This window comes from Protopterus annectens, chromosome 2.part0, assembly GCF_019279795.1.
Source record: "Protopterus annectens isolate FY-2018-M chromosome 2.part0, PAN1.0, whole genome shotgun sequence".
Lineage (NCBI taxonomy): Eukaryota > Metazoa > Chordata > Ceratodontiformes > Protopteridae > Protopterus > Protopterus annectens.
Window position 1 is genome coordinate 1,003,168,486 of NC_056728.1, and position 19,788 is coordinate 1,003,188,273.

General features: G+C 37.2%; 1 protein-coding gene across 1 annotated transcript in view; it reads right to left on the reverse strand.

Moving 5' to 3' along the window:
• The window catches only part of FREM1 (FRAS1 related extracellular matrix 1), a 1,066,140-nt gene that overhangs the window by 595,256 nt on the left and 451,096 nt on the right, over positions 1 to 19,788 (reverse strand). The window contains exons 15-19 of the mRNA XM_044060374.1: positions 18,771 to 18,979; positions 5,771 to 5,864; positions 5,093 to 5,345; positions 2,858 to 3,055; positions 233 to 418 (exon numbers count right to left, since the gene is read on the reverse strand). Coding sequence (XP_043916309.1) covers positions 233 to 418; positions 2,858 to 3,055; positions 5,093 to 5,345; positions 5,771 to 5,864; positions 18,771 to 18,979 — 940 coding nt within the window. The remainder of the gene's footprint in view (positions 1 to 232; positions 419 to 2,857; positions 3,056 to 5,092; positions 5,346 to 5,770; positions 5,865 to 18,770; positions 18,980 to 19,788) is intronic.

A 19,788-nucleotide genomic window follows, 5' to 3' on the forward strand; every position in this document is an offset into this window, starting at 1 on the left:
TCCCAAATAATCTAAATGAGTTGTGCAATTTACTGAAAATTGGTATTATGATGGAAAAAGAAACTAAAACGTTAAAAGCTAATGGTTATAAAAAATAATAAATTTAGTTATGACCTCAATAAAAAAGAAAAAATCGTGCAGACTCATAGGCATAAAGTGTAGCAAAAGACTAAATATACAGCATATATAAGAAAAGTTATCCAGATTCTTAACCTTTTTAAAATAGACTTACCTATACTAATGCCAGAATTGCTTTTCTCAAACCCTGGAGAAGGCAGTGTGTTTTCTATGTAACCACACTGAGGAGAAGAAATCAGTACAAATTCTAACTCATCAGCAAGTGTGTCTGGATCACTGGCATTGAGATGGTTAATAGTGATAGGTGCTTTAGAACCTTCATCCACCACAAATATTTCACCTGAAAAAATGATAAGAGGGAGTCACTCATTTTAAAAAGGTCATAGATAGATACTCACCAGTGTTTAAGTTTGGAGGTATCCCTTGAGCTAAAACAAACAAATTCATCTTTATAAGACAAGTCTTTTAATTTTGGAAAGTAACATATTAGCACATTGAGAACAAGACGAGACCTGGGGCTCTCCACTCAAAAAAAATGTGTAATTGGTAGGCTTTTGGTACAATTTTTCTTTTGTAGGCACACTTCTTAGTCAGCTTTTCTGGGATTCCCACAAATCACAACAACTTTCAATCACGTAGTCTGAATTTAAACTTTGAACAAAACACCAAACAAACAGACTTCAGACCAACCATTTCTTGCAGTAAAAATAGCAATAATAACTATAATAAATAAAAAAACAACACTGAAAATTGTATGAGCTCCCTTGAATTCTGTGTATCATCTGATATCCTGGATTACAGAAGGAGATGAGAGATACAAGGGGGACAGCCATAGTCTCTGGGAGACTGACTAGAAGAATAATGCCCGCCTTTGGCTAATTCTATTAGGTAAGGAATTACATTGCAGCAGTGACTCCCATAACAAACATCTAAAGGATCTTTCTTTGCCCTATATCAGGCTTTTAAGAACTATACTAGTTCTGTATGGTTTTGCAAATGTAAGGCTTAAAACAGGATATCTGAGGAAATATTTTTGCACCAGCACAACTACAGCTATACTAGTTATGTTCTATTATGTCTAATAGTAACAACTGACACAGAACCTTTCAAATGATGTTAGAAACACAGAGTACTAGACCAACATTTTTTGTCATGATCACAATGCCGGACATGTCACTTTGATTGCTAGGTGCTGTTCCAGTCAGGATCAGCCAATAGGAAGCAGAGAAGTGATAGTGTAATACCACTCTAAGATGTGGGCACATGCAAAAGGTGTTACTACAGTTGAACAGCTTCTGCTTGGTTCACACTATTATGTTTCACCTTATTAGTTCCTTTTTCTGTTAGGATCAAGCCCTTATTATAAGCAACACATATACTATTTCTGCTTTGTAAATGCAGCCTTGGTTCAAGTTATATTATAATACCATTCTGTGCAGCTGTAAATGTGGTTACTGCACTTGGTTACTTTAAGGCATACCTTTCAACCTCTTAGCACAAGAATCATAGATAAAGCCAAAAAATAATAAAGAACAAAGGCCCAAAGCAGGGACAGTTTTTATATATTCATCTAAAATGCCTTAAAAGTTGTTTAAATAGGCTTTGCTTTAGCAGGCATCTTCTGAAGTATATGAAGCTTACCTCTCAACTATACAGAATTTTGTAGAATGTCTTGATTTTTGCCTCATACTTTTGGTCTGTGGCTCAGAAAATGTGTAGTTTTCTGATAAATCATTGAGGACTGCAGCCTCTAAACAAATGACAAACATTTAAAATTTTAGACTTCATGTCTTTCAGGAAATGAGTGCTCATTATTATCCTGTTATTCTATTAACTGTTTAAGTTTATTTGGGCCTTTGTCCCCACCCACATTATTTTTGGCTTTGTCCAGAAATCTTTCACTATAGGTTGAGGAAAATGGTATAAAGTCTGAAATGCAAATGTCTCTCATCTTATAATGAAAATTCTCAATGATCTGACAGAAAAGCACAACTTTTGTGAGTATTAGATAAAAAAATAAGGCAAAATCAGTGATGTCTTGCCAAATCCGGCACCGTTTACAGCTATGCTTTATAAATAGGGTAATCCTGCAGATAACTGGTCAATTGCCTTAAAGCTACGTATCTTCCATCTCACCCTCTCTAGTCTTCTTTTAGATGATCTTTTCAGAGCATATTACACTTGCATCCTCACAGATCACCATTTTTACATTCATCTTCCCTCTAACTCTGTCTGTGCCTCTCCTCTCTCTCTCTCTTTCACTCGCTCAGCCTGCTTCTACGTGGATTCAATGCTGCCTAGTAGATAGATGGAAAGTCTGTAGAATGATAAGTATCCAGAGGTTGTAGCATTTTCTCACAGTATCTCTCTCAGTCTAAGATAAGGCTATACATGTGCACATTACTACGCAAACAATGATGGACGTCTTATATCCCCTGTACTTTCTGGCACCCATCCATCCCACATTGTCTTTAGATATTCACCTAGAAGTAATCACTCAAGAAAAAAAAAATCAGAACATTTTCTTAAAAGTAATGCACATTCTTCTACATAATTAGTATGTGTTCTTTGCTGACCTCTGGTAGATCACTTATACCATGAAAATGGATGTTTACATTTTATGTACGAAGTGATCCATGACTCAGAAATCCTCATAAATGAGACTGCATTTATCAGAACTTTAAATCAGGTAATAAAAAAGTTACTCTAAACATGCAAGTCCACACTTGAAAAGACCTTATGTTTGTTTCCATATGAAAACAATGAAAGCATTTATTACCAATAATAATGGATGGTGGCTGGTTGTCAACGGCAAATACAGTAATGTTAAGATCATACACAGGAAGTGCGTCATGTAGTGGGAGAGGAAGTGGGACAGACCCATCGTAGCAACACCCATCTATTATTGTGCTAGCTTCTCCATCAGATACTACTAGGGTGATTACATCATGGTTGGAAAGCAAGCCAATCTCTCCACCTGGAAATAAAAAAGTCTGTGAGTTTACAAAAAAATTTACATAGTTACAAAATACAGTACTTTGTTACAATACACTCATGGAGTTGAATTCCCATCTTTTGCTATAGCAATCTATATTTGCTAAACATTTCAGATTCAGGGACTAAACCAAAATGGCAAGCTGAGACATAAAAAGATCAGTTGTGTAATAAGGGCAGTTATCCGTATGTTGGGCCTATGTAAGGGATAATCATGGCTAACAGAGGACTCAGAGTTTGTTATGGAAGCCTTACAGAGCATGAGGGATACAACTTCTGCAAAAGGAGCTAAGGAGGAGGGGAAGGTGTACAACAACTAAGTGTAAGAGGAAATGAGAGGGCATTTAGTAATAATAGCAACCTAAGAGTGCTGCATCTGTTTCCCTGTAATGAGGATTAGTGACGGTACAGATGTACAAAATAAATAGTGGAAATCGGATGTTTACAGTTACAGAAAAAACTGGGGTGTTTGAAGGGAACAATAGAGTTGGATTTCTAGGTGAAAACTGAGAGTAATGCAAAGTACAGCCATACTCATTTTCTGAATTACTGTGTGTGTGTGTGTGTGTGTGTGTGTGAATGTGTGTGTGCATGTGAGTGCATGTGTGTGTGCGTGGAATTTACTACTATGCACCTATTAAGCTGTGATGTCCAAGCAAAGGGTAAAAAGGTTACAAGGACAAACCATTCAGCAAAAACTGCAAGAAAGACTCAGTCAAGTTAGAGTATTCCATCTAATACATTAAACCTCCTGTAGTGGAGGCCCATGGGATGTATACAAATGACCCATTAAGTACATACAGTGTTTCAGTTACATGGGTTCAATGGGTGTGAGTGCATGCTTGTGTGTGTAGTGACAATTTCTAGATGGTAAGCTGCATTTTTAATTATATTTTGATTGGCAATATTTTCATTATCTGGTAGTGTAAAGTGATATGCTGCCCCGGCCATCTGCATATGCACAGCGTCATGCAGGAACAAGGAATGTTACAAAAGGAATGTTATTCATATGCTAATTTAACTTGTTATCCTACTGCATCCCGTACTATCCCTCACCCTATTACAGTAATGCTAGCTGCCAACACCACCCAGTTTTACAATAGATCAGTTATTAAACTAATGACAGTGACGGGCACACACACTGTGTGTATTACAAGGTCATTCACATTATGGGAGTCAGGTGGGGGTTGAATATGATTTAACTTGCTAGCAGAGAGAGTGGCCAGATAAGGTCATATCCAGGGGCATTACTGTAGCCTGTCATGTTTGAGGACTTGACATACCTGGGGTGATATAAACTGGCCACATTAGTATGCAGCATTCTAACTCCTTCTGAAGTCTATTCTGACAGCTTCTACAGCCATATCTGGACCCATAAGACTGGTGCAAAGAGTGCATGCAATTTAGTGAGCACTGTCTGACCGTTATGGCAGAGGTCTAACCTCCATCTTGTTAAGGAATTCCTGTGCCAAGATTGCAGGCTTGAATCTTTCCATTGCCATTTACCTACTGTCTCACCATGAACAAGTCACTTAACCAGACAGTGCTTTGGAGAAATTGGGCTAGGGTCCTTAATGGTATCCTAGACTGCAGGCCTAATAGCTCACTGTGATCTGTGAACATTGTGGATGCTGTACTATACTCTCAGCCAGTAAACAGTCTCAGGTGTTTTCTGTCTGTCAGCACATGGGGAGGGTCATTAGATCTTTTAAGAATTAAGTAATATATTCATAACATTAACTACAAATTGCATAAAACAAAAATCATTACCACATCAACTAGAAAAGCTGAAGAAAACTGACAGCAAATATAAGTAGAGTCAGAAGTACCCTGACTTCTGTTACAAGTATCTCTGGAAAATTTAATTTCAAGATCATTTTATTCCTTTTTATTTAACACATGTTCTGAACAAATATCCTATATCTTTATTAGTATTTGATTATTAGACATTTCTGAAAGAGTGACTTTAAAATGTCACCTTGAGATCAAAGTTGTAGAAGCTATTATCAAGTTTTCTCACCTATGTGCTTGTAGGTGACGATACCAGAGGAAACATCTGCCTGTGTGAATCTGTCTGCAGTGATACCACTTCTATGCACAACCCCGTGGTAGGGTCGGCGTGCAATCATAAAAACCAGCTTAGTGTCATCACTGTCTGTATCAGTGGCATAAAGGTACTCCGATGTGATAACCATCTCCCCATTCTCAGGGCAAAGCAGTTCTGGGATGAGATTCGTCTTCATTAATGGGGGCTCATCATTTACAGGAAGAACCTGTAGGGAGAAAATAGGAAATCAAGCAAGCCAAAAAAGGATTATGGTGAGTCAATAACTGGTGCCAAGGTACTCTAGCAATAGTTAAGTGTGCACTGTTTTAGTTATGTAATGAATACTCTTGGCATCTTTCTGACATTTCCTATCTTCAGACATTTCAGTTATGCCCTTCCTTGATTATCTGGGATATATAAGAAAGGCTAATCATCTAGTATTACCTTGTGGCAGTAATAAAAATATCGGTAAAGCTGTGTGGTTGATGTAGAGTTTTTCTTAACTTTGTTAGCGTTATCCTAAAAACCACAATGACCTATGCAAAATATATATTCCCTGCCATTGAAATTATGTAGTAACAGTTCATGAGAGAATTGTGAAGTGCAAATCACACTTTTAAGAAACTGTAAGCACAGATGAACATGACTAACCTTGACTAGTAGTTCAAAGTCTGCAGAGTTAAGGCCATCTGTAGCAGTAAGAAGAATGCTGTCATGCAGAGTTTCAGAGCTGTCATGCAAATACCTGTGAATCCAAATTGATAGAGCAGTGTAAAAAGAAAACAATTATACTTGTCCATGAATTATCAAAAGTACATTAAAATGACAGACGTATTATTATATAGGGTAATAATTTCTAATGTATCTCAACGGAAATACTATGCACCACTGGATCCTTCATCGACTGATTTATTTATTGTCTTTTTTTTATGGGGAAAGTCTGAATGGGCACAAGTCCCATTTTTAGCAGAGGCTGAAGGAGAAAAGCACCACATAAATTACAGTTTTTACAATGAACAACAGTAAAAAAGCTTACATTTTAATGGTTACTCTGCAGGTAGTATTGAGACAAATACTAAAGACATTTATCGTATACTTTAGAAGTTATTTTACATATCTTCACCCTAACCTCTTCTACAGCTCTCAAATCCTTACTAACTTACAGTCCTCTCCACTATCCAAACTCGAAACCGCATAAAACAAAGTAGTCAGATTTGCAGCTAACCTACCACCAAAATCACACCACTGTCTTGCTCTCCAAACACTCAGCTGGCTAGTGTTTTCTAACCAACTCTTATTTACTCAACCTGTCATCATCCACACTATCCTAAACAAGCCCTCCTCCTGCCCTAGCACATCCTCTATTGTCTCCCTCTACAACCCACCATACTCCCTCAGAAGCTCAGACCAATGTCTCTTACAGATTCAAAACCTAAAATATCATTTGGACAAAACCTCTACAGCTACCTTCCTGCTCTGTTATGGAATAAGCTTTCCATGGCCCTCAGAAATATTACCCATGCTCATGAAATCAAGACATCTCTTAAAAATCACCTGTACAGTGCCTGGAGATGTCACTGCACTCATCCCACTTGAAATCTTCCCTTCCCTCTTTCCTCCTTTATTCTTCTCCCTCACTTAGTCTCCTTCCTACTTCTTCCTTTCCCAGGATTATGCTAGCTATTCTAACTTTCTGTGTATTACAAAGATAATCTAATACTGCTCTCCATACCCCTCCAAATTCCTGCCCCCAGTAATCTGACACTAATTTCCTTCATTTCTTCTAACCTTCTCTCTTATTTCCCATCACACTGTAACTTGTTAAACTAACTGCTGTGATTTCCATACTAGTCCACCAATAACAATTCTTCTGCATTTTACCACTTTATTCTTACTTACCTCCTCAGTACTTACTACTTATTCAAAATCCCTCATTTGCTGAGATCTCTTACCTGTACTGCAATTGGTCATCTGTTTAGCCTTTTTTGTATATACTTTTTATTGTGTTTATTATTTTTTTACTTTACTCCTTCTTATTTTTTACTTGCATAATTTGTACTGTGATTTTTCTTACTTGTATAACTTGTACTGTGGAGCTCTTCTCCCTGAGTCTCTGCTGAAAAAGGGTGCAAGCTCAGTTGGACTATCCTGGTCAACATATGTCAAACAAACAAGTAAAACAAAGACACATTAACATGTAACAGCTGGCAATACAAGAGCACTAATAATGCACACAAAGACACATTAACATGTGACAGCTGGTGATACAACAGCACTAATAATGCACACAAGGACACATTAACATGTAACAGCTGGCAATACAAGAGCACTAATAATGCACACAAAGACACGTTAACATGTGACAGCTGGTGATACAAGAGCACTAATAATGCACACAAAGACATTAACATGTAACAGCTGGCAATACAAGAGCACTAATAATGCACACAAAGACACATTAACATGTGACAGCTGGTGATACAAGAGCACTAATAATGCACACAAAGACACATTAACATGTAACAGCTGGTGATACAAGAGCACCAATAATGCACACAAAGACACGTTAACATGTGACAGCTGGTGATACAAGAGCACTAATAATGCACACAAAGACACGTTAACATGTGACAGCTGGTGATACAAGAGCACTAATAATGCACACAAAGACACATTAACATGTAACAGCTGGTGATACAAGAGCACTAATAATGCACACAAAGACATTAACATGTGACAGCTGGTGATACAAGAGCACTAATAATGCACACAAAGACACGTTAACATGTGACAGCTGGTGATACAAGAGCACTAATAATGCACATAGGTTCAGTATACGTACACTAACATTAATAAGGCAGGATGTCACTAGAGCAGGAACAGAAAAAAAGCAGAACAGGAAGGGTATAAGCAGAAATAATCAAGAAAAACATAAATAGAAAAATTTCTGACAGTGGAAAGGTTTAGATATCAGAAGATCAGTAAAGAGATGGGAAGGAGGGGGAATTGGTAAGTTCAATTTCAAGCACTGTACATATCAAATAATAATAAAACAGAAGCACCAGTAAAACAAACATACAGAATCATAAATAAGCAGCATTGAACAAGTGTGTTTAAAGAGCACTCAAAGCAAGCAATTGTGGGTATTTCACAGAGCCAACGTGCAAGATAATTTCATAGGACAGGGCCTTGGTAACTAAATGAATGATAACCAGAGGAATCTGGCATACACATGTGCGGTAATAAGAAGTTTTTGTGTACTGGAACAAAGTAAATGGAAAGAAATATGAGTGTGCAAACGTTCTTTCATATAAGGTGGCCCAAGGTTATAAAGTGAAAGATGTACCATAAGAATCATCTTGTACATTATTTTATATCTTACAGGGAGCCAATATAACACTGACTCACCCATACTCTGCTACAGTTTGCTGTGAGGGAAAGGTTAGTTTGCTTTTTATTTGTTTTATTCTGTATTACTTTATTGGCTTTTTCTATTTTGTATATTGTGATTTGTTTTCTGTACACTGTTTTACTTGTATTCTGCTTTTAACTGCATATTAAAACTTGAAGACACCACAGCTCTGTCTCTTGTGAGTCGGATAGAAATTTTCCCACCCTTCCACCCATTTACTGTTGTGTTCTTAAACATCACTGTCTTCCTAGTTGCCTGCTCCTTATGTTAATTTGACCATATACCTCATTTCCTCTCTGCTTTTACTGGTTGGTGTGAGTAAGTACAAAATTATCATTTTGTGAAATCACTCCCCTTCAACTACTTAAATTTATTTGCCATCCTACTGTATTTTAGTACCAGAATAAAAAAGTGACCACCCCCTTTTAATCTATCTTGCTGTTTTAAAAACAGTGACTCTCCACTAAAACTTAACTTTTTAGACAGGTAAAACTTAAGTTACCTACTTTTATATCTAACTCTTCTAGTGCACACTGCAGTGTTTAGGATAAACCATTTTTTTTCATCTCACCTTTTAAGCATTATTGGAGAGCCCACATTCTGCCTCTCAGTAGTCATCTTGGGGTTAGTGCTTCTGTTTTCTCCTGGTGAGAGAAGGAGTGCAGTTACATTATTTCCTGGAGACTGCTGATCACCAGAAAGCATAATAACTGCTTTATAGGTGACAGCTTGGAATCTGTGCTTATATTCTGATCCTGGTGAGAGTAGGAGCAGAGTGCATTGATTCCGGACTCTTTCTGGTTGGAAAGTGAGTGTCTGTACCTTATTGGTCTGGTTGCTATTTGAGGCATCAACCAGAAAAAGGCTACAAACCTGCAGATCCTTGCATCATCTGGGACAAGACTGTGGATCACCAAACAGGCCGTGGCCTGCTTCTCTTCTTGGGATTGGTGCTAACATTTTGCTTCTGGTGAGAGAAGAAGCAAAGGAGTATTGTATCCCAACAGAGTGAAGCTGTGCTGAGACCAGCATTAGCAGTAGCCAGGCAGTAGCCATTCATGCGATTCCCCTCTTTTTATCATTCTTGACAAGCTAATTCTTTATTTTCAGTAAGTACTGCTTGATTTCTTCCTTACTTCAGAATATCTGCCTAAAATACGTCATCTTTAAATTTTCAGGGTCTATGTATTAGTTTCCCCTCAAATGTTTGGCAGTGCTCTGTACAGACTCATACACTTTGAGTGACATTTTTTCCTGTAATAGGCTTCATTACTTAATATAGTGAGCTCATATCCAGGCATGTCTAAAGGTCAGTTCCCTGTGCTTTCTCCTGTCAACCTGGAGAACTTGGGCATCTTGAGGCAATGTAGCAACAGCCTCATGTACACAGAAAACCCTCTCCTCTTATCTAGTAGAAACGAGAGTAGACCAAACACCACGAATATTTGCAAAAGCTTTATTCTTAAAACCCAGGAAAAGTAAGCGCTTTCGCGTGCCACCAAAAAGCACGCTTCATCAGACAAGTATAAAACAACACTAAGTCATTCCTTTTTATATCTTGGATAATGGCTCTTAATGAGCCAGTTAAATAATTAATTCATTAAGGTGTATCAGATGATTCATCAATTGATTCATTCACTTCTTTGATTCACTGCTATTTAAAGTTGTACATATGTATTTGTCTAAAAAATGGCAAAGCTACATTAAAACAAAAGAACATTACTTTTGTAAGCTTATTAGGGTAAATATTCAAATCATAAATTGAACGGTACATATTGTTAACAAAATACCATGTCATTTAGGACGCTCCATTATTTAAAAACATTACGATAATCCGTTCTATTCATATACTAATATACCATGCTCACTGTGCGCATACCCATAGTTAAAAGCATAACATTCATTCTTGTAGTATAACTCATTGATCGCCCTCATTTAACAAAAGATATATATGTTGGCGACTACAATAATTTGACCAAACAACTTCATGTATCGTGATCAACTAATCATAGAAGTAATCGTTATTAAAGAATAAGAAAATCAAATTGATAATGCAAATATCACGAGCTGGTCAAGACATTTAAAATGTGTCTGGGTGTCGAGCATCTATAATTGGTACCTTTTATTAAAAAACAATCTATTTGCTCTATAAGCATTATAAAGTCTAAAATGGTTAAAATATTTTCTAAAAAATGTGTATAAAGAATTATATTATCTAAATATTAACTAATATAGGTATCATTGTGTATGATACTGCAACAGGAATAATGGCTGTAATTTATTGTCTATGCCATGTATAGATGTTCAAAATTACACAATAAAAATACCAATATAGAAATATGTGAAAACGTACTTATGTATAAATAAAAATGTAAAAATAAAAACAATGTCATTATATAGCAAAAATGTCTTAAATGTAAAACATATTAGTAACAAGTAAAAAATACAGGGACATAAATATAATGCATATATGTAGGCGCCAAAGATGCCAATGATGTTATAGCTAGTCAAAAGATAAAAATATATAAAGTATAAATTATATATTTAGTATAACTTTGTATTTAAACGTTAAAATATATGTAAAACCAAATAAAAAAACTCTATCATAAAAACTGTGTATAGAAAAACAAGCCCATAAAATAGGGCATAAAAGTAACATTATTTCAAAAGCCTCATGTATCATATTGTACTGAAAAAAGTCATGCCATATAACAATATAATAAATTCTACATATTAACAGCATAATAAAAATTGAATGAGAAAACATTTCATAAAAGTACATCTCTATAACATATTTAGTATGCAGGTTTAAAGGCAAAAAACATGATGGAATAAAAAGCATGATGAGATAAAACTTTACAAATAACCTTACAATTAGGAACAATCTAATAAGATAGAACACAAAACTGTTCATCCTTCCTAATATATATCCTAAAAGAGAAATAGTGATCATATCAATGTTACTTAAGGGACATATTGTATAAAAAATAGTATAAAAAATAGTATAAAAAATAGTATAAAACATAATTATGCTTCTCTTTTAATCAAGGATTCAGTCTGGGATACTGTTGGGGTGTCTATTTAATGATATTTCCTATTTTTTAAATGTGATCTGATACTAACATAACTGTTGAGACCAGGATATTTGTGTGCTCTAATTCTAAATATCCACTCAAGTTCTAGATGTTCCAAATCATTAAAATTGTCACCTTTTCTTATGTTGGGCACCCTTTTCTGTAGTACTTTAAATGCAAAGGTGTGATCTGGATATTCAGAAATATGTTTAAAGAGTGCATTCTTACTATCTTTTTTCTTTATGGCATACAGATGTTCTTGTATCCTGTCTCTTAGCCTCCTAGTTGTCATGCCCACATAAAATGCAGGACATGACCCACAAGTAGCTAAATAAATAATGTTAGTATCTTCACAATTTGCTGAACATTTAATAACAACTTCCTGTGTTAGCTCAGGATGTGAAAAAATCGTATCTTTTGATATCCATTTACAGGAGGTACAGTCTCCACATGGAATAGTGCCCCTAGTGTCCCTTTTTGAAATTGTATCATTGAGCCTTTCATGACATAGAATCCTTTTTAGGTTTGGCATATTTTTATATGTAAAGGTAGCTCTGCTACCTATCAGACTTTTTATTTCATCATCAGAGATTAGTATTGACCAGTTTTTACTGATGATATCAGTGATGTAATGATTATCACTGGTGTAGCTGATGATACATCTTATTTGTTTACCATCTTGGATTTCCTTTTGTCTATTACCAGCAAAATACTGATACCTGGCCCTCGGTTTTTGGCACTCATTATTAACAAATTTATGTTTTGTGTACAATATGTCATCCTGCTTATATCCTCTATCTAAAAGAAGGGATTCAAGTCTATCAAAATGAGTGCTGCGTTCACTACTATCTTGACATATTCGGTTGACTCTGGTGAATTGTCCTTTAATTATATTCGAGAATACAAATCTGGGATGCATGCTATCATATGCTAGTAGTGTGTTCTTCCAACACTCTTTTCTATAAAGAGAAGTAACTAGCCTTCCTGTATTTACCTTTTTGATGTTTAAATCAAGGAAATTAATACTTGAATACGAATGTTCAATGGAAAATCTAAGAAAATCCGTGGATTTTTCCAGATCTTTAATGAAGGCTACAAGCTCCTCAGGTGTTCCATCCCAAATAAGCAGTATATCGTCCACAAATCTAAAATATGCCACTACTTTATTATATGCTGTATGTGTAAATAAACATGTTGTCTCCCATTTATATACCACCAAATTGGCATACGAGTTGGCGCAGGGGGTGCCCATGGCTACCCCCCACTGTTGTAAATAATAGGAGTTGTTAAACATCATGGCATTTTTAGTGAGTACTAGTTCTAATAGGGCATTAAGTAAAATTTGTTCACTGTTATTATAGATCTTTGAAACATTTAATATGTGTCTTATTGCTTCTAGGCCAAATGTATTGGGTATTGCCGTAAAAAGACTCTTAACATCTAATGAAACTAATAAGTGTTTCTCCGAGATAGCCTCCTGTATGTTACTGAGATGTTCAATCAACTGATATGAGTCTTTCAAAATAGTATCAATATTGTTAACTATAGGTTTTAACTTTCTTTCAATAAATATAGACATATTTTCAGTTACCCACTGGTGTCCTACCACTATTGGACGTAGGGGTGGCGGCATGATATCCTTATGCATCTTGGGTAACCCCTTGATGTATGGTATCAGTGGGTGTTCAATCAGTAAAAACAAATAAAAGTCATAACTAATCTGCCTAGTCACCATCATATCATACAATTCATGATGTACTTCATAAATTAAACTGTCAATTGTTTTCCTATCTATCTCTTTGTATGTGAGATCATCATTCAAAAGTGTGACCATATATTCAATGTAATCTTTTCTGTTAAGAATGACTTCAGAATATCTGCCTAAAATACGTCATCTTTAAATTTTCAGGGTCTATGTATTAGTTTCCCCTCAAATGTTTGGCAGTGCTCTGTACAGACTCATACACTTTGAGTGACATTTTTTCCTGTAATAGGCTTCATTACTTAATATAGTGAGCTCATATCCAGGCATGTCTAAAGGTCAGTTCCCTGTGCTTTCTCCTGTCAACCTGGAGAACTTGGGCATCTTGAGGCAATGTAGCAACAGCCTCATGTACACAGAAAACCCTCTCCTCTTATCTCCCAACACTCAGACTTGTGAGATATCCACATATATACCCAAACTGGAAGCCAAGCACTCTCCAGCCAAGACTGGATTAGCCAGTCAAGAGGAGATGATTAACACCGGCACCATACCACATTCAACACATAGCCCTACAAAACATACACCACCACAACCCTCACATAGTAACACAAAACATGCACCTACTTTTGCGGAGGCTCTCAATAAAAACCTGCCCAAACAAGGCAGAAACGCAAACAACCACCACATCCCAGCACAAACCATGAGACACATAGTTCACAATAAACAGTGTGCCACTCAACTAAAGCCCATAAGGCAAAACAACTTAACCAATACACTAGTCATATGTGACTCAATAGTAAGGTACACTGATGTCCCACTCACTAGGTTGAATAAGGAGAAAGTTAGGGTCAGGTGCCTGTCAGGTGCCAGGATCCACCATATAATGTATGCACTTAGGTCACTCCACAACAAGTACAAATATGACTCGGTCATTGTCCATGTTGGTGTGAATGACCTGAGATGTACCTCCCTGGACTACATGGAAAGAGACATAGAGGAGCTCTCGGATCTTGTAGCCCATGCAAGTATGACCCTAGCTCTGAGTAGCATCCTACCATCACCAAGAATGATACCACAGTACAAGGAGAAAGTGAATGACTTCAACAATTGGCTAAGTTTCTGGTGTTAATCTAAGGGGATCCAGTATCTGTCTGCCTGGGATGACATGATCGACAGACCTCGATGCATCACCAGAGATGGCCTGCACCTGTCACCCCAAGGATTCCGGACACTGGCCAAAGCTCTTGCCACCGCTATAGTGACGTTTTTAAACAATGTCCTGAAGACAAAATTATCACCATAACAGCTACAAGCAAACGAAATCTGGAGGGTTATGCTACTCAATGCTAGAAGTCTAAATTTCAAAATGCACTCGTTCAAAGCACTCCTTAAAATGGAAAATATCGACATCTGTGCAGTGACCGAGACCTGGTTCAAGGCTCCAGAGAGCACCCCAGCACTACCAGGCTATAATTCATACCACAACTTTCGGCCCCTAAACCTGGACTGAAGCACTAAAGGCAGTGGTGTCTCCAAAGGATATGCACACCTCCAGACTAGTAACCCAACATAACACATCAGAGATACTTCAGGTACAATTAACACTGGGTAAAACTGCAATCCAGGTTTTAGCCTGCTATAGATCCCCACCATGTCCCAAGACTCCCACTCCACATTTCTAAACACACTGGAAAATATTAGGGTACAATCCAATACCCTTATACTGGGAGACTTTATCTACCCCTCCATTAAATGGGAAAATTACTCAAGTACCAACACACTTGCTTAAAGTTTCTGGAATTCATTAATTCCAATGCCCTGGACCAACTCATTCTTACCCCCACCAGGGGTAGAAACATCCTTGACCTGGTCATTACTAACATGGGCGACCATTGCTCTGCACCAGTAATCAACTCCTCCCTGGTCAGATCTGACCATAAGCTAATCACCATGGATATACACATCCCATCATCACCCCCCCAAAGGAAATCACTGTAAAAAACTTCTCCAAAGCCAATTTTGGACTTCTAAAAACAAAGGTGGCTAACTTCACGACACCCATGCAAATGGAAAATAGATGCATGATTGAATCATACACCAATGCACTGTATGAGCACATACACAAGTCATGGAATGGGCCATACCAAACAGAACCAAGACGCTCTCCTCCAAAAAAAGGAAGCCAATCTGATGGTCCCCCATCATAAACAAACTGTACAAGAGAAGGAAAAAACTGTTGCAGAAAAGGGTGAAGTCCCAAGACTGGAAAAACTCCCTTGTCAGCCTCAGCAAAAAACTGAGATCCATCATCAAATCTTCTAAAGCTAGCTATGAAAACAAAATTGCTGCTGATTCTAAAGACAACTACAAGACATGCTATAGTTATGTCAATAATCTACATGGCAATACTCAGATATTCTCTGAGTTACAGCACAATGGCAATACATATGCAGAACCAATTGATATTGCCAACATATTGGCCAACAGGTTCAGTGCGAATTTTACCCCCCTTTCACCCCCTAAAGAGCCTATCACAATACCTGAGGGATGCCAAGTCCCTATTATCACAGATACACAGGTAAAAAACACACTGTCCAAAGCCAAGACTACAACTTCCATGGGACCTGATAATATCCCTGGCTGTGTTCTACATGAATTAGAAAGTGAACTGGCACCTCACCTGAGTACCCTGTTCAATCACATTCTCATTTCAGGCTTTGTTCCTACCAAATGGCGTACTGCTATGGCTATCCCACTCCACAAAGGGGGAGAAACTCTAGACCCCAAGCAGTTTGGGTTTGTGAAAGATAGATCATACCTGCTCAACCTGATAGACCTCTTCAAGTCTGTCACCAGAGCTGTAGATGAGGGCAAGGTAGTTCACAAAGCCTATCTAGATCTTGCAAAGGCCTTCAACACCATCCCTCAATCAGGAATCATAGACAGACTGACTAAACTAGGCATAAACCCCTATGTCATAAGATGGGTTGCCAACTGGCTCACTGATAGAACCCACACTGTGAAAGTAGCGGACTCCAAATCTGACTACCGACCAGTTACAAGTGGTGTCCCACAGGGATCGGTCCTAGGTCCTCTCCTGTTTGGCATCTACTTTAACGTGTCAGAAGTTCAACCCAACACAAAGGGAGTCTGTCTGACCAAGTTCGCAGATGATTGCAAACTGGGAGCCATTACTGATTCTCCAACTGATGTAGACATTCTACAAAAAAGCCTCACTGACACCAATGACTAGTGCCAGAATCATAGCCTTAATGCCAAAATGTGCATTGTCATTCCCTTTGGGAAAAATTCAGTGCCCATGAACTACCACATATGCGGTAGTCCACTAAACACTGAAGGTATGATAAGAGACCTGGGGACACAGGTTGACAGCAGCCTCTCCTTTGATAACCACATTGCCACTGTAGTCAGAAAGTCCCTCTATGTGGCACATCCCATTACAAAAGGTTTCTCATCCAGGAAGAAAGAGGTCATAATCACTCTCTACTCATCCCTCATTAGACCTATTATACAATACAACTCCTCATTTGATAAGTACCTCACTAGACGCCTACAACAACTGGAAAGGCCACAAAAATACCTCACTAAGAGGATCTTAGGCCTTAGACACATGCCCTATAAGGACAAACTCAAAAGAACTCCAGTTATACTCTGTCTCTTATCGCCTACTTACAGACGATCTCTGCTTGACCTACAAAGCCATGTCTGACCCAGAGCTGCTAGATATGGTACACCTAAAGAAATCTCAATCCCTCCGTGCCACACGCTCCAGGGACCTAAACCTCATTACCACAATAAACAGAACATGCTGGAGGGACAGGTTCCTAACCCAGAGACTTTCCATACTCTGGAACAAACTTCCCATTCACGTCAAGCAGAGCACTTCACTGGCCCTCTTTAAGAGAAATCTTGACGAGTGGATGGGTAATAGGAAGTTCACCCCGGGGATCACTTCAGTGACCTTGCTTGACAGGGGCACTGGGAACTAACTCTGGGCAGCATGATGCCAGGGAATCTTCTTGGGCTGGCTTACATAGGCTCCTGGGCCATTAGCCTAGTACACACCTATGAACCTATGTACAAGACTGGAGTAAAGTGATAATGTCTTGTAAATGTGCAAGCTCAGATTCAGAAATGCGAACAAGTAAAGAATTATGAAAATCTAGAAGAGACAAAATCAAGGCATGAGCAACAGTGTGAAGGTCATTGGGAGGAATAAGGTCCTTGAGCAAGGAGATATTCCAAAGATGGAAACAGGATGATTTGGCATCTGCTGAAATACAGTGTTTTAGAGTGAAACAGCCATCAAACATAAAACCATGAGTGATAGACCAATGTAAAACTCACAATAAAACTTCAAAGGTACCACAACAGTAATGCTATAACCCTATCTGTCAAATGATTTAAACTTTAAAAAAATCATAATAGAGATAATATTTTTGAGACCAGGTGGGATGGTCACATGCAAATAATACTGTTTTGGTAGGATTAGACATATAACTAGTTTGGGACTGCTATGACTTTAAATTTGTTTAAAGTTCTCATGTACTTGGATTAATTGTTTTAAGTACATTGGATACTTTGTATACATTGGGTTTCCACGTGTTTTTTGATTTATAAAAGGAGTCGCGTGGTGTATTTAAATTTAATCTGATGAAGTTTGATAGTAATCGAACAAAAGTGCTTATTTTTTTATCATTTTCTCAGTGCCATGTCCTCTGCTTTCATTAATGTATCTTTGTTTCAGATGGCTGCAGAGTGTTTTTTCGTTTTAGTTTTTATTATTGCTATTGAGCACAGAGCCCAAAATGTTCCAAATGAAAGGCCTGCATAATAAACACATTTACTTTCATTCAGGAATACAGTGTGAAGTAAATGATGGAACTTACATCAAGGACTGATGTCTGAAATCAGTTCAAAGCTCAATTCCACAATGAAATATACATAAAGAAAAAAATGAAAGCAAATCTGACATCAACTGCATGTCAACAGCTATGAATTTTTAGTTAAGTTAATATTAAATACAAACTTAACATATTCAGGTGCAGTGCAAAAATGCAGAATACACTAATGTTTACTTATTTAGTTTGATAAATCAGTGGGAGAACTGGTCTGAAGACTCTTTTCAAAGTACGTGCAGAGTTAAAAATATAAGTACATGACTATATGAGAAAGATCAAGAAAGGCACTGATTTATAGTAATAAGAGGTAAACTTAGATTTTGCAATATATATTGGAACAAATTTAAGAGTTAAACCGTGTTTTATATATCAATTACAATATTCTAAGTACAGGGACAAGAAAAGAATGCTTTTGGAAAATAACACAGTAGAACATGCTAATAAATTGTGCTAAATACATAAAAAACACTTTGTGAACATTTGGCAAGCAAAACACGGAATATAACATTGATGGACAGAATTAATAAACACTCCTAACCTGACTTTGTGGCTGCTGAGTGCTTCCCAGCTGAATGCATCTCCTTCATTCAATGGAAGTCCAGTAAACTGTACCTTACCATGGAGTGGTTTTCTTTGCAGCTGTATCCTAATTTGCTCTAGTTTGCTGTCAATATCTGATATTAGTACATGTTCTCCAGTTATCCAGTGCACACCGCCTTCTTCAACTGTCAATGGATTGGTAAGAACCTGAAAACAACAGATAAAAGTCTGCATTCAGTAGTAATCTCTTATTTTCTCTCAGTAAAAATGTCTTATTGCTATAAGCGGTAATTCAGTTTTGGAGAATATTATTGTGTAATTCGTCTTATTTTACAGCACAGGGGTATCTAAATATTTCCACTATGAGCTTCTAATCAGTTTCAGTCTTAAGCTCTTTGGTTCCTTCAGTCTCTATCTGATTAATCTTAAGACTTCAAATAAATCACTTCTAGACTCTTTTGGTCATGTTTAAGATAAAGTTCTTGACTCTAATGAGTCTCGACTGGTTAACAAGTAAAGCTGAATACAGGTGGTGTGCTGCTTGAAATACTCTAGTATGAAAATATCTTGGCAAACTGTTATAATGGCATACAATACTTATGCTGCAATTAACTCAATAAATACAAAGCAAAATAATATAAGTACAACAAAATACATTTTATAAAATTAGCACTAAAACAGTTTGGATTATGTACAGACATTAGGAGAAGAAATATACTTAAAAAGAACATCCAAAGCTTGCTATAAATCTCATTTGGAAAACTTTGATGACATTTCATTCAGTGACCTGAAAAAGATTTAATTTTATCATGTACTTCTTTCTTAAATAAAATATGTGTACATCATAAATGAGAAGACAGTTCTTAATGCACATTACGGAGCAGAAATGTGTAAATAAGAAAAAACAGATAAAGTTGAATGCATAAAGTGTTGTTTTTGTTGTTGTTGTGTCTTTCGGCTTTTCCCAGTTAGGGGTCGCCACAGCGGAACTTCGGTTGGCTAATGATTGGCAGTAG